This window comes from Punica granatum, chromosome 8 (assembly GCF_007655135.1).
Source record: "Punica granatum isolate Tunisia-2019 chromosome 8, ASM765513v2, whole genome shotgun sequence".
In the NCBI taxonomy this organism is placed as follows: domain Eukaryota; kingdom Viridiplantae; phylum Streptophyta; class Magnoliopsida; order Myrtales; family Lythraceae; genus Punica; species Punica granatum.
Genome location: NC_045134.1, coordinates 13,654,791 through 13,671,736, shown reverse-complemented (window position 1 = coordinate 13,671,736; position 16,946 = coordinate 13,654,791). Strand labels below are relative to the sequence as shown.

Below are 16,946 nucleotides of genomic sequence, written 5' to 3'. Positions count from 1 at the left end.
TGGACTCACTAATTTAATTAATTATTATATCATTGATATTAAAAAATTTACAAAGTCTATCTATCTATCTATATATGTATCTATATCAAAATTAGTCTACTTTCACGAAAATTTTTTATTCGTGCAATGAAGGCTTTTTACGTAAGCATATGGGACTCACGAAATTCTTCCGTTCGTGCACATCAGTTTGGGGTGCGTGTCTCTTTGATTCTCCCCATTAAATAAATTTAGACATTTATTCAATTTTTTTTCAAATTTTCATAATATATTTAAAATTTTATTATATGTTCTCAAAGAGACTTTTACAAATTATTTAAAAATACAAATTAATGTAACTGCTCTCAATGTTTTTCTATTTATTTATAATATTTTGTTATTATTAATATCAACAATATAAATAAATGTTGTGCGGATTACATAACTAGTTAGATAATATTACGTAGATGCCCGAGTATAGTGCAACTTATTCTTCAAATTTATCTTCATTGGGTTAAAATAATTTATACATATTTCAAATTATGAAAGAATTATACTATACAGTCAATTGTAATCTTCCATTTTTGTTTGAACTAGTCGATTAGAATTCGTAGTAGTAGTAGTAATTACTTTGAAGGGTTAACGCAAAGGCCTTTTAATACTTTCTCGGGTGTATATTTAGAGAGGTCGCAAGTTCGAAAAACACATGATGCGAAGCTATTAGAGACTCTACCTATACTGTACAGTGATCACACTTAATGGCTTAAAGAAAGCTTAATGAAATGGACCATTGTTCTATCAGAACCGAAAATCCGAACCAAATAAGCGGCTTGATTCGATTTCTTCCATGAAAAATTTTCAGTTCAAACGAACCGATCGAAATGCTAAATTTTTTGTTCAAATTCAATTTTCATTTTCTGGAAATCGAACCGAATCGAAAATCGAAAATCTACAACATAGCAGCCCAGCTTATTAGCCCCAACCCCTAAGCCCACAGCCCACATATTTCATGACCCAAAAAAAAAAAAAAACAAAGGACAGACGAAATGGAAAACTAATCCCTACATCTCCATCTTAGAGTCATCGCCCTCCGTCTCACCCTATCTCAGGCCAAAATTTGAGCAACGCAGAAGACTCACCAATTTGAGCAATAACCACAAGGATTGTGGCCTCTTTCTCCGAGTTGAGACGCGAGCGAGACCTCGTATATGTAGTAGCCGCTGTTAGCGGTGTAAACAGTTGGGTCATATCGGGTTTTTACCAATAAGTTAGTCCTTGAATTTTTTGGGTCAATGTGTAAAATCTGCACAAAAACAAATAAGATATTGTTGGGATAGGATTTCGAGCTCCGACCCGAAAGGCCCAACGACCCAAGCGAGGCCCAATCTAGTCATTCACGAGACATGTCCAGCCCTCTCAGCGAGACCCTCTCGCGATGCCTACTTGCGAGGGTATGTCAGTATGAGTTATAATAGGAAATTTCTCATAACTACAGGATACGCTTCCTAATATATTGAGGTATGAGATACGAAAATATATCTAATATCTCGTCGTGGGGTAACGTAATTTATCTCTAAACATTCTATAAATATATGCACTTCACATGTTTTTAGGGTTGATCAATAATTGACTATTTTTCCTAAATTCACGGCTCACATTGACTTGAGCTTCGAAGAGAGAAACCGAGCACCAGCCCCAATCTCCTTTTTATGCAGGTGTTTGAGACTAAACGTGGGTTGTGGATCAAGTCTCTTCATCGACAAAACACACGTGAGTTACTCGTGATTTGGATCCGAATTTCGTGGTCCTAACAGATACATAAAAATCGCCCATTATAAGATTGGGCTTTCAGGTAGGGATCCCTGGTTAACTCGACTTTTCAAAAAACTAAAAAATATATATATTTTTCATCTAATATGTAACGTCAATCATTCAACATAAAACCAATAGTCCATCTCGACTCCCAAGTTTCAAAATATTAGACAATCAAAATTATTCAAAGTGGAGAGAGTGGAAGAAATTGGCCAAGAGATGGGATAGAGGGGTTGAAGTAGGGCTTTATTTATTTTATTTCATATAAATAATTAATAATATACGTAGCTTGGTAGGGTCATTTCCTGTCGGGTTTCTTTCTTGAACTCGAAACCGAACAGAGGACCGAATAAGGGAAGGAAAATCACCCAAATTTCTAAAATGGTTTTTTTATTTTCGATTTGGGCTGGGTCTGGTATCTTCGAGTCTTGGATTTTCTTTTTAATTTTTTTTTATTATAAGGGAGCATATCGCCTAGTATAATAATAGAAATATCAAAGTTAAATAAAGGGGTATGAAAGTTACACTAATAAGAATTGAACCCAAAATTTCATAATTTTATACATTGTCACTGCACCAAATCCCCTTACTCTCCATCTCTTCTTTCGACTTCGCTCTTTCATTTAGTGTCACTCAAATGGGCATTTCATTATGTTAACATTTTTTCTTCTACTTATTGAAATGAGCACTCCCTCAAAATAATTTGGTAATGTTCATTTCACCATTTTGAGCAGGTGTGTACAAGCAACATATATTTTATTTCAATGTCATATATCAACAAATATATATTGGCATCCTGAAAAGTAAGTTGAATATTTTTTAGTTATATTTTATATTTTGAAGTCCAACAAAAAAATCATCACTTTTTGTGTCAATATTATTATATTTTATTTCATAGAAGTAATTCGTTTCTATTCCATTTCATTCCGGAGTACCAAATCAAACGCGACTTAAGAGTATGGTATTTTCCATTTAAGATCAAAGGTTTTCTTTGTCTAGAAACTTTTTTTTTCCCCTTTGTATAGAAAGACTTTAATGAAGGGAAAAGGAGGGAAAGATTGGAATAAGAAAAATTGGATTAGCTTTTTCAGTTATAAAGGAGGTCCGTGAATATATTACAATAAAATATAAATCTTAATTATCTAATAAAGGAGTACCGGTAGTTCCACTTAAATATCAAACCTGGAACATCATTATTACCAGACGAGAAAGTGCATCACTGTGCTACACTCTCTTTTAAATTGGATTATTTTCCAATACCTTCACTCTTAAATTGTAGGTGGAGCGGTTATGTGTTAACTTCTTATTTGTTGGCAACTAGAGGTATCATACTTCTACTTAAGACCATTGCATCATGGGCTGATAGAAGTTTCAGGACAGAAATACTCAATGCAACCCATACTATTAATGTTGAGATGGTAGAACGTCTAAAAATAGTAAATGAATAAACGTGATCGCGGTTTGCAAATAAGATATATAGATTTTAAATCGAGTATACATCTTGGGTGTCAACTACGTGGATAGAATGCATAAGAAAAGCCACAAATTTATTATGCGCATGGAGCACGAATCAAAAAGAATAGTGGCGCCCTGGTATGGGTGAATCACTTGTTTATCCTTTCTTGCTCCGCTTGGATGATCGTTAGGCCCCCCACAAACATGATCTAAACTTATCGATCAGTTGTCCTGTCTTCACCGCTACAAAATTTCGCAATAAAAACGTGGTTAACTGAACCAGCGCCTTTCATAATTACAAGAGCATTTCGATAGAACCATTTCCTTTGTCACACTAACAAGAGGTTTGGTATGCCACCGTTGAGCGCTTCGACAAACGACACAACGAAAAGAAAGAGAATGCAAAGTAACTATAATGTTTTATTGATCATTGTATATTAGAATGTAGAAATTTATTCATCTTTCTCCATATTCGTGTATAGGTGCTACAATTGTAAGTCAACAACACCATGAATATTTTAGAACAATGCATCTTTAAATATTGGATCTTGAAAGAAGAATCGCTTTTTTCATGCACCGTCTAACAAAAGGTAAAACTAGAAAAATTAACTTTTCATTTTAATAGTTGCAGAACCTATGATGTTGCGCGACTCATGAGCAAATATTAGCCTTACAAAAGTTCCTTAGATTCCACCCGACAAGAAATCTTGTTAGTTGCTACTCATTCACTGTGAATGATTAACACTTCAAAATATTTACTAGTCGTTGTTATGGCTTTTAAGTGGTGAAATTTATATTAGCTCAACAACGATACGTGGAACCTCTATTCTTCATAGTAAATTTACGACACTTAAACTACTATATTGAAAATCGCAAATAGATATTAAAATTATTTTGAAATATAAGAAAATTTTCTCGATAAATTAAACAGTGAATACATATCTGAGCATTATCATCAAAACCTGATAGGAATAGTCGGTTTCAAATGGTCGGACCCGGATCGGCTACTTGTGGACATTGGTATAGGGGAATATAGAAATTGTTATATCTTTGTTATATTTATCATAGCTTTTATTAATGATGTAAAAAATGTTTATTTTATTTCAATTATATACGCGTTCCGACTCATCCAACCTCTTCTTAGACTCATAAACCAATGAATCCCATGTCTCTTCCAATTCAACATCTGGTCTGGTTCTAATAATGTCAGAGCTGAATATTGTGTATCCCTTTATCTAGTAGAATAGTGTGCATACCGCAGAATGAGACAGTATCATAAGTGATGGCAATTGACAAGTGTTGTCTCATGATCTCCAAGAAAATTATTGATACAATCTATATATACACGTCTCTCATTGGTGCGATAAGGAGATTCGATATTAGCATTTTGGACAGTCCCTAACTTGTGGTCGACAGACTATTTGAGTCCGTGCAATTAATATATATATATATATATATATATATATATATTGTGCAAGTCGTCAATAATATATCGGAATGAGATCATATGGAATAGTAAGCTCCCAACGGAAGGGTTGTCAGATCTAAGAGAGTTTGACCCAATTTTTGAAGTAGAGTTTGCAATATACATATAAATTTCTCGTTCATTTACGAATTATTAATTAAAAAATAAAAATACAAGCGCTCGCGCAATTCGCATGGCATATGATCAATTAATATATATATATATAAATAGATACAAGTCAACCTTCACATACGTTGTACTTGAAAAGTTTCTCGATTAACTGGTAACATAACATACTTATAAAATGCTATAAAATATATATATATATAAATTAAATTTCATTGGAAAAATATATAATTAAATATATAAATTCATTAATAATCTTATTGGTTGGTTTGAAATATCAACTCAATAAATTTGAATTACTTAATATTATTAATTCATTTTTTATATAAATAAAACATAATTGATAATATCAAAAGTTATAAGTAATTAATTCAATTTTTTATCAAAATTAAGTTGATTTACCTTAAAAAATTTAGGTCTATAAGAAGTGAAGGTATAATATTTTAATATTGCCCTTGGACTATTATATATATATTTTTAGAATTTTGAAATAACTAATCAAAACAAAAGAAGGAAAAAAATTTCAAGTCTAATGATTACCCGAAAAAGAGATTTTAATAAATATTCATTTTAAGTATATTAGTAATTTAATATCCTTGTTATATTGCACATATAATAAATGTTAAAATATGCAATTAAAACATGAGCAATAAATTAATTAATATAAAAAAATATTAGCAGAAAATAGGATTAAAATCATGATAATAAAGAGCAAAATGAGTAAACACTGTTAAAGGAAAATGAGAGAAATACAAAACAACAAAAAAAGATCGTCTAATCTATATATATTGTAAAGGGGGAACGAAAGTAATTATGTGACTTTCCTTCTTCCAAATATACTCTTAATTAAATAATATAACTAGATAAAAACACTAAACTATTGGAAGTTAATCAAAGGGTAATTTTGTCAATTCTCATCTTCATTAACTAACAACTATTCCACTTTTCTTATTTTCTCTCTCTCCCATCTCTCATGCTTTCTTCAGCATGTCCTTATTTAATTAATTTTATAATTTAATATTAAAATCATATAAGCATTTGATAATCTATACCGTTTGATATATGCTAAAAAGGTATTGAATATAATTATATTTTTGCAAAATTTTATTATAGCAATGAGAAAAATTACGTTAGATCACGCAAGTATGAGTCTTGATAACTAAGCCGTGCATGGTCCGAGCACGGATCTTATTGCTTATAATTCTAACTCTTTATTAAAAAAAATTTAACTCGAAAGTAATGAATAAATATTGCCAAAATTCTTTTGTACGTAAATCACACATAATTTTAATGTCTTTTCAATTTTGCATTTGGAATAAGTACCAAAGAAATAAAAATATTTGAAACATTTTCTCTTTTAGACCAAAACGTTTATTTTTTATATAAACAGACATGACATAATATTTCTTAATATTTAAATAAGGCCTTTTCAATAATTTAAATATTTTAATGTTTCAGAAGTTAAACCTAAAATTTGTAAATTCTAAAAAAAAATAGAATAATTATATAAACACGCATAAAGAGCAAAGTTACGGGATCGAAGAACGAAAGAGGATCGGCTGGTGGTGGTTTGTCGAAGGTAATCACCGCTCCTAGCGAGGTCGTCAGCAGTGGTGGTTGTCGACTAAAGGCCCCCACCACTCAATTTCCTACTTCCTAGGAAAATATGACCAAAAGCACGAAGAAGAATTAAGGAAAAAATAACAAGAGACAATCAAATAATATCTCGAAATATAGACGAAAATTTATGATATCCTTAAAAGAAGAGTAAAATCTATGAAGAACAAGATATAAAGGGTTATTTGAGAATCATATGTAAATATTCTCCATTAAAAACATATAAAGTATCTTATAAGAGATGACATACTTTTGAAATATAAGAACAAAACCATTGATGTTTTTAGGCAATAACGTTGAGACTCTTTTGAGACTTTGTATGAACTATCTAAGAGAAAAGTCATATTGAAAAGGGGTATTCAAATGATTTTTTATATGTCTATTTAAAAACTGGAAGGTATGTATAGCAGAAACAATGCAACTCTTTGAATAGTTACATCCATTTAGAAATCATATCATTTCACCATAAAATCATATTTTATCAAATATGAAATAATATTTGATAATTAAATTTATCTATACTAATTTAACTATTGAATTTATCTTTCTATTAAATTATAACTTTCTCTTTATTTTTTTGGTCAAATCTTTATAGTTGTTGTTATACTAAAGAAGACATAATTTTGTAATAAAAATAAAAAATTACATGATGTGTGAATTTCGTTTAGCTCTAAGAGATGCAAGGATCTCTTGAAATGTTGTTTGAAAACTTGTTTCGCTTATATTGTTTGAATGACGTATATTTACCAAAAAGTACGATGATTTCAAGAATTAACTTAGTTTTGTTAATCATGTAAATGGAAAATTTTGTAATATTTTTATTTAAGTATGGGAAAAATGGGAAAAAATTGGAGAAACACCTCATTCTTTTATTTTTACAACTGAGAGCGTGAAAGGGTGCATGAGACAAAAACTTTAAGAAATCATTAGGTAATGAACATGTGATACAACGAAATTTTAAAATTATAAATCAATATGAAAAAATAGAACAAATATACTTGCGACAAAGGCTAACTCCGTTAAGATGGATGTGAGGGAAAATGACGCGGAGGATTTTCAACTCATATCTATATCAACAAGCCCAAGCTCAAAGAAGCATATCTTGGATATATCAAGGAAATATTCTCGTAATATGGAAGGGGAAGATAAGATGTCTTGATCCATAAATTGGGAATATTATTATCTTAATTAGGTAGTATATTTAATTTAGATAGAAATATATTTAGAATTATATATTATTTGTAATTTTAGTTCGAGTCAAGAGTCTAAAGTTTCCAATTTTGGAATAATTACTTGTTTTGTTTTAGGAAGTTACATAGTAAGGGTCTAGATTCTAATTTCCTATTTTAGTTTCTTAGTTTTCTTAGGCCTATATATAATCCATCTCAATGTACCACAAAAAAAACCACATACCTCAGAAACACCTATTGATGAATGATACTTTGAGTTTGCCATAACTCTTTCTTTTCAGCATATCGTTAGGGTTTAGCCGTGTTCTATTCCCTTCGAGTCTAAATTCAGATTTAGGTGCGAGAAACCGTGATCCGCGCTGCGTTAGTTGGTATCAGAATAAGAGTTGCCTAAATCTGATCATGGCGGACAAGGCGATTCACGACCACCCTAATGCCGAAGAGCAAGAGGTGGAAGCGATTCAAGCACGAGAGCAGAGGATTGAAAGGATGGAACAAACACTCGAACAAAGGTTGGAGCGGAGGCTAGACCAGAGGTTTGAGGAGCTGCGTGTCATGCTTGGTGCTCTAGGCTTGCGTGCTGGTCAAAACGCTGAAGACGGACGTCGGGCATATCGAGTTGTTCCTCGTGAGGAGCCTGTGGTTTGACACATTTCGACCAATCGTACACTCCAAGTCGATGCTGGACTATATCAACATGGAGGATACGATCAAGTTGTGAATTATTACGACAGCGGAAGATTTGAATGGGATCATGGAGATAATCATCCCAGAAGAATTCCTATTTTTGATGGAAGAGTAAGTGACGAGGATTTTCTAGAGTGGATTTCCAATGTGGATTGTTTTTTTTATTACTATGATATCCCTGATAACGGAAGCCGAGTAGATCGGGTGGTTTATCGCTTAAAAGGTAAAGCTTCTACTTGGTGGGAAAGATTGCAACATGATCGCGGTCGAGATGGTAAAGATCCAGTTTTTACATGGAGGCGTATGAAGAGATTTCTAGAGGCAAGATTTCTTTCCTTGGAGTATGAAGAGTACTTATTTCAATTGTACCGGCAAAGTTCTCAAGGAATTAGGACGGTTGAAGAGTATACCATGAAATTCCTTCACTTGGCTGAATGCGTTCTACTAGTGGAAAGTGAAGATATCAAAATCAGGCGCTATCTAGAATGCCTAAATCCTGACATACAAGAAAGAACGGGGAATAAGGTGATTTCGACTTTATCTGAAGCTTGCAGCTTAGCTTTTAAGGCCGAATTGCAATTCAAGGAACAAATTAGAATAGAAACTTGAGAAAATTTTGCTAATTTTGCCAAACATCATCATGAAAGGGCTAAGGTAAATTTTAGTGATAAGGCGAATATTCATCCAACGATGGAAGAGAAAATTCTGAACAGTAACCATGGAAACGAAAAGGAAGACGAGAGACCAACGCCAATCGACTACAAGGAGGAGAAGATTAAGGAAGTTTCCAAGATTGTTGAGAGTCCTAAAAAGGAAGATGATATCGAGGTGAAGAACGAGTTAACTCTAAAATCACAAGAGTTGCCTATGTTGATTGTGAAGAATTTATATTTTGAAGAGAAGTTCTCAAATGTGTCATCGGCATTAACATTTCAATATATGGAATTTGAAGCTTTGGTGAATGAAGATCCATCCATATGAGCGATTCAACTTCATGGTGACTACAATACTCGAAGCACATTGAAAGCTCAAGGATGAGCCTTTCACAAGTGGGGGAGAATGACGCGGAGGATTTTCAGTCCATATCTATATCAACAAGCCCAAACCCAAAGAAGCATATCTTGGATATATCAAGGAAATATTCTCGTGATATGGAAGGGGAAGATGAGATGTATTGATCCATAGATTGGGAATATTATTATCTTAATTAGGTAGTATATTTAATTTAGATAGAAATATATTTAGAATTATATATTACTTGCAATTTTAGTTCGAGTCAAGAGTCTAAAGTTTCTAATTTTGAAATAATTACTTGTTTTGTTTTAGGAAGTTACATAGTAAGGGCCTAGATTCTAATTTCCTATTTTAGTTTCTTAGTTTTCTTAAGCTTATATATAGTCCATCTCAATGTACCACAAAAAAGAACCATATATCTCAGAAACACTTATTGATGAATGATACTTTGAGTTTGCCATAACTATTTCTTTTTAGCATATCGTTAGGGTTTAGCCATGTTCTATTCCCTTCGAGTTTAAATTCAGATTTAGGTTCGAGAAATCGTGATCCGCGTTGCGTCAGAAAAAATATAAAAATTCAATGATAAAGAGAAAAAAAAACTAAATATAAGCATTTTGAAAGTATGTGACCACAAGTAAAGACCTTGAAAGAGTATAACGAAAAGTCATGATAGTACATGAGTATTTTTTAAATAATGAAAATTAAAAAAATACCTTGTACTTTACTTTTATATGTAGTATAAATTTATAAGGTGATGAGTTTATATATATATATATATATATATATATGTATGTATGTATATATAAAGCTATTTCCACATCCTCAACGCGCAATCCAATCCATAATAAGTGCTTGGACAAAAAAGGCCTCAAATGAGTAAAGTATCAATTTTCCTTTCCTACTTTGTTTTCAATCTCCATTTCCTTCCCCGTCTCTTGCCAGAATTGGCGCATCGCTCGTGGTCTTTGCATAGCCATTTTCATATTTCCCTTCTCACCGTTGCAATTCCTTTTTCAAGGTAATAAATTTTTTTTTCTCTAAGAATATCTCAGTTGAACAAAATCTGTGATAATAGTACCGAAACCTTTTCTAAGGAAAATTATGTCCAACCTTATATTTTTATTTTATGATGCTTTTGCGTAGGATTAGGGAAAAAGTTGAATTCAATTCTCAACCTTTACCACTTCTATATTTCCTTCATTTTTTGTGTTGAATCATGTTCTCAAGTTTTTCTGGTTAGTCCCCTTTAGTCATGTGCCATTACCTTTCCTTCCAAAAAGCTGGCACGAAATTTTATTTAAATAAAACACAATTTTCAAAAGATACCCGAAGAGGGGACCCTGCCGGCACACACCCCTTGCAACCAAGGTCGCTGGTGACTATCCCTTCCCAACCGAGATCGCCTACGAGGCTCCATAATCCGTCCATTCTAATCAGAAGATCCACTGAGGACTGCTCCGTCTCTGATTTTCGTTCCTTTTTTTTTTCCCCTTTTTTGATTGGTTCTTTTAACAATTTTTTGATTTTTAAAATTCTTTAAAAGTTATTTTTATTTAAATAAAATGTCACATTAGCATGTTTGCATGGAAAAATAACTGCAAAACCAAATGTGGACTAACCAGAAAATGTTAAGGACATGATTTAGCGCCAGAAAGGGGGAAAAAAACATTTGCTACGAAAACAAAAGATTTAGACTAAATTCAGTTTTTTTTAATATTATATGATTTTTTCCGTTCTATAATTTCTCTTTTCTCATATGGTTGAACAACTCTCTGATCTCCAGTTTATATTCACTTTTTATATTTTATATATTCTGATTTTTAGTTTATGCTATTGTCAACAAGAAAGAGTGATCGTTTTGTTTTTGAATTGACTATGACCAACATTGGTGAGATTATAAAGAAGAAAATGGAGAAGATGAAAAATATAGAGCAAAACCAGCTAAAGTAGAGTATGAAATAAGATAATTTCTCCCAAAAAAAAAGTCAGAGAATTAGATGGGAGGAGCCCCAAATTTTAGGTGGTTGAATTAGGAATGTACCGCAATGCATTATTGGGGAAAGAAGATATTAAGTGGCATTACTTTTCTTTTTTGGATGATGAAAGTGGCATTACTTAAAAAGAAAGGGATCTAGTGCACTAGTATAGTTCGTCACTATGAATCATGAGATCTTGGATTTTATTCTCATTAGTGAGATTTCTGCGCCCTTTATTTAGTTTTGATATTTCCATTCTTGTATTAAGCCATAAGCCTTCTCTATAATCGAAGGTGACATTACTTACTTAGTGGGCAATCTTGTCCAAGATCTTATAAATAGAATGTATTCGTCATACGGAATTTCTATGGTTATGTGGCTGGAGGTTCAGCCTTTTTGTCCTTTTTTATCGTGCGAAATCATTAAATTAAACTACTATAAGTTTTCGTACTTTAATTCATCAATTTCACACAACAAAAATTCCTTCAATTCCAAACTACCGAACCAAAATACGAGAAATTGTTTTCCTCGTGTGAAAAGTTCAAGAACTTTTCTTACAAAAACAATTCTTCAATACTAACTGTGCAAAAATTTTTGGCGCTTTAGAAGTTTTGTCGCTTTAATTCAATAATTTCCCATATAAGGAATTTATAGAAGTTATTGTGCAAAGTTTTCGCATTTTAGTTCAATACTTTGCACTTTAATTCAATAGTTTCACATCAAAAGGATTTCTGTTGTAGTACTTTTGCCCATAATTCAGCGGCACAATACAAAAGGACAAAAATGGCTAAACCTCCGGCCATGAAACGATAGTAATTCCGACTCGGCATGAAGGGCGTCAGAATATCCCCATCCATGGCCATTCATCTCTTTGCGATTTCCATATTAATTATATATTTTTTAGGCCATCAACTTACCATGGAAAGGATCAATAGTATCTACATATATATATATATATATATATATATATAATCATGAAAATTAAGTTAACAATACAAAATTCAACTAGATTTATTACCCGTTTGATTTTAGAGTCAAATTTTAAAATTTTAATTATAACTCTAACTCTACTCATTACATAACAAAAGTCAACAATACAATTATTACTTTTTTATTTTTTTTCAATTTTTTAAATCATTTAATTTAATTTAATTTTTAATATTAAATTCTTTGAATTATTCATTACTTTTTCACACTTTTCCTCATAATTCAATAACACAATCATTAAAACTCAATTAAAATTAAAACTCAACTCTACTTAACTCTAAAACCAAACACACTTATTAAGACAGTTCAACTGCTTTATCAATCTTATAAGTTCCCTGTACTACTCCAAGGCAATTTCATTGGTTTTCATGTCATAAGGATGCTAGCGAGCCAAGTCTACCTGCGAGCTGCTCAGGATTGGTTTGTTGAAAACTCGGTCTCGTCGAATTGGGCTTCTTCAAACTATTATCCCGACGCTGAACTTCAAGTCAAACTATATTTCCGTTCAAACTCATTCACAATTTCAGGCCTATCAAGCTCATTCTAACTAAAGCCCTTACTCGAGTCTCGACAGGGCTGAGTTTGAACCTGCCCATTCTTGGGCTTGAATTGGCTCGAGCACACTCCTACCATGTTCAGTTGGATGTGACGTATGGCAGTGGAGACGCACAAGCAACTTATTGATTTTGTTATCCCTCTGCGATAGCGAGCAGCAGCCATGGGCTATACATATGGAGTAACTCTCCCACCAATTTACTAATGATCAAGCACCTCGCCAATAATGGCATTTATATTCTGTCAGGAAAACCCGGGATGAAATTGGAATGAAACTGAACAGCGTGATCCCCATACCAAATCATGAAATGGCAATCTAGCAAGAAGATCCATACCATTACCTCAAAAATCATGAATCCATCAGGTTGCTACATCTCAGAATTGGTTTTACCGGTGCAGATAAATTACAAAATTGAAAAATTAAATTACAACAAACAAGCCGATGTACCTCATGGAAGCCATTAAGGCCCACGAAGAGGCACATAGTCGTTCATTCCAACTACAGCGAGGTTGATATCAATTTCCCAAATGTAAGCAGCATGAGTGCGACTGAGAAAGCTGTAGGGGGGCTCATCATATGGTGGGCATCAGAGGAAGGGCTTCCTGCAGGACCACTTGCAGTGGTTGACCCGGTCGAAGATCCGCTGCTTGGGATTACCGAAGACCTGGGAGACAACGACCCACCGCCGTATAATTGAGGGGAAGGGGCAGGAGCAAACATGGAATCTCTCTTCACGGCAGTAGGCGGGGCTACGAGAGGAGGAAATTGCTGAACCCCTGCATTGTTTTCCGAACAAGAAAGGGCCAAGTTACGTCATAGAACCGAAGAGTCAGAAAGGCTGATTCATGAAAAAGAGTACAGACAAGTTTTCTACTTTTGAGTATCAAGAGGACTTGACTACTGGTATGAAACTAAACTCATAGTTGAAAGTTGAATGATTATGTTTAAGACGTATTACTCAAAAACAATGAAGAAAGTTGTATTGTTATCTTGCAGTCCTTTCTGATGCAAGCAAGGAATACCAGGCCACCAATAAAACTAATGTGCTGATATTCGTAAGAAACCAAAGACGAGCAGAAAGATTCTTCAATCATTACTCTCAAATAATAAAACATGGACTAGCAATCCATGATTATTTACCTGAGCAGCGGGGCTGGAGAGAAGTTGACAACCTACATGTTCCACCAAAATGGGTTTTTAGTCTAAGTCCCAAGACATACTTTTTCCAACACGTGGAATATATATACAATTATTAGTTGTAAAAGCCTTACGCTGTGATAATACTGCCATTCACGAATCCACCATATCTGCACGAGATCACATTGCAACCCCCACTGCTTTGCTGCATTGTGACATTCCCAAGCATGAGCTTACTGTTTCGGCACTGCATGCTCGAGCAAGAGACTGCCAGAGAGGACGGCATGCAGTACAAGCTGGTGAAGTAAATATTACACCGGATTAGCATTCAGAACCTAAAAGTGATTCTAATGGGGCAGGAAGGAAAGTAGATTTCACATACTTGAGATTTCCGGGTCCGCAACTGCACTGCACACAGTGACTCGCCGTTATGGCATAGCTCCCGTTGGGCACTATCAGGCCGAAATCTGAGGCATATCTAGGAAATGTAGAAGCACAGGCTGCAAATACCATACAAGAACCATCATTTCATAAGTATTGAAAACGATTCCCATTCTATGGACAGATTGTCACTAGTTCAATCATCTAATGACGAAATCAAATCAAGACAAAAGGCAAGATCACAAGGATTCAAAGTCATGCCACAATTTCCAGAACGCAAAGTGCTTAAAGCTGTCGTCTCCATGAGAAAATTTCAAACATATCAGGGTAACAGAGCACATTATGGAAGATTGAAATGGCCTTATCTTCTGCAAGATTGCATATCTACAGTTCACTAACTTATCACCGGAATAACTCAATGGGGTTAAGCTCTAACTTGCATTCAAATAAACAAATGGAGTTTGAAATTAAGTAAAGCGCAATAACAACACTGAAATTGGCGATTATGGGCTTACAGCAATTAGCTTACGCTGCCATATTAACATAAAGTACTTACATTTGACACGAAAAAATAGTAACTAATGAACAAATCGAAAAAAAATCCCAAACTATTAATTAAGTGGCTGCTGAGACAGCTATTTTGTCGAACACTCACCAGGCAACGGAACAGCTAGGATATCCCCGACTGCAATTTGTGTGCTACCCATGGCATTAACATTCATCAAGTCCGTGATCGTGGTAAAGTACCGTCCCGCGATCCCAGCAAGAGTATCAACATCCCTCACCACATACGACAAATACACCGCGGGCAGCCCGTTATCGGTCCCATTGAAGCAAGTGCAGGGCAAGGGGACAGTCAAGCTCTGGCCCACCTCGAGCACGGACGGGTCCGATATCGAGTTGGCCTCTCGAATCTGGTCGGAGGAAACCAGGCCCGAGTAAATTGAGTCGGCAATGTAGGGCAAGGTGTCGGAGGGGCGGGTCTTGTAGCGGGTCGAGACCGACTTCCTGATCCCGTCGACGCAGGAGCACGAGATGGGGATCTTGAGGAAGAGCTGGGCGGGGAGGATGTGGTTCTCGACGTCGGGGTAGGAGATGTCGATGGCATTTGTGAGCAAGAGGGAGATTGGGTCAATCTGGAAGAGGGAGGCGACCTCGGAGACCTTGAGGTCGGTGTAGAGAGTGTAGCCCAGCAGCGCGTTGCAGGAGTCCGAGTTGGAGCACGGCTCAATCGTCGACTTGGGCATCACCAGGGCGGCATTGGCGAGAACCAAGAGGAGGAAGAAGGGCACAAAGGTGGGGTTTTTAGGGTTTGGCATTGGCGGGTTTTGGTGGGTTTTGGGTTCTTCTGCTCACTGGTGCAGCAATGGCGGAGAGTCCTGAACTGAAATGGAGCTCTGAGCTGACAAAGGTCGTTCTTGGAGCTTATGGTGTCACTGTGGGGGAGTTGGGAGATGAAACAGAGGTGAGTTTCAAGCGATACGAACACTGTACACGGAAGGTTGGTAGCTCCGGCAATGGAGGTTGACGAGAACCGGAAATGAGGCTCCCCGTTTAGGGTTTCGTGGGTTAAGCAAGCTGCAGCAGCAATGGCGATGACCTCAAAAGCTTGCAGAGAGAGAGAGAGAGGGGGGGAAAAGGGGAAGTTGCGTTTGAAGAGAGAGTGAGAGGTGACAAAGGTATCGCATGGAGTGAGAAGACAGACACAGGTCAGATTCTCGATGTTCGAGCCCGGCCATGGACGTACAAATAGCTTTGATTGACCAATTTGCCCTCACGTTGTCGGGCCTATTACGGGGGTCAGTGCCCGGGGGAGGAGGGGTAATTTGGTAACTTAGGTTACCGCTTTCGGGATTTTAGGGACATGTAGTGGGCGCCACCATTGATGCGACCAATATTATCATAGGCTCCTTCCGCTGCTTGGCAATGCGAACAGTCAAATGGACTGTCCAAAATAAATAAATGAAAGATGAAAGATAAAGATGAAAGTGAAACTGCTGTAATAGAAAGAGATTAATTACAATAATAATAATAATATTAAGGGGAATAAAAAGGCGGCTTTAATCGAAATCAGGGAACTGATTATGCAATCCAACAGATTATATGTCTACTAGAGATTATTGGGAAACTTCGACTGTCCCCTAACGACATGTAACTGTTACGTGAGCCCAATTAAAAACGGTTGACATGATAGTAGCAATAAATAAGCTGGAATTTTGAGGGAAAAAAGCTGAAATTATCCGAGGAAAAAAAAGAAGAAGATGAAAAGTTGTAACCATACTCTATTTCATTATATGGAACAAAATAAGTCAGTAGTGTAATAATTAATGTTCCGTTTAAAAATGGAGTTAAATTTAACTTAATTTAACATAACTTTACTTTACTTTAATTTTTCTTCAATTCAATAATACAATCACTACTTTTTTTATCTTTTTTTTCAATTTGATAATAAATTTTCTCACAAACTTTTTATTATCTATTATTACAATTAATTTTTAATATTAAATTTTCTTAACTATTCATTATTTTTCTCTCGATTCCACAATACGATTGCTACTTTTTTA

General features: G+C 34.8%; 1 protein-coding gene across 1 annotated transcript; it reads right to left on the bottom strand.

Moving 5' to 3' along the window:
- Positions 1-13,174: 13,174 nt before the first annotated feature.
- On the bottom strand, positions 13,175-16,079 carry LOC116189130 (lysM domain-containing GPI-anchored protein 1). Its single transcript, XM_031518661.1, has 5 exons — positions 15,038-16,079; positions 14,384-14,501; positions 14,136-14,297; positions 14,005-14,036; positions 13,175-13,640 (listed from the first exon to the last, which is right to left on the bottom strand). The coding sequence occupies exons 1-5, from the start codon at positions 15,699-15,701 to the stop codon at positions 13,363-13,365; spliced, it is 1,254 nt and encodes a 417-aa protein (XP_031374521.1). The 5' UTR covers positions 15,702-16,079; the 3' UTR covers positions 13,175-13,362.
- Between the last annotated feature and the right edge of the window lie 867 nt (positions 16,080-16,946).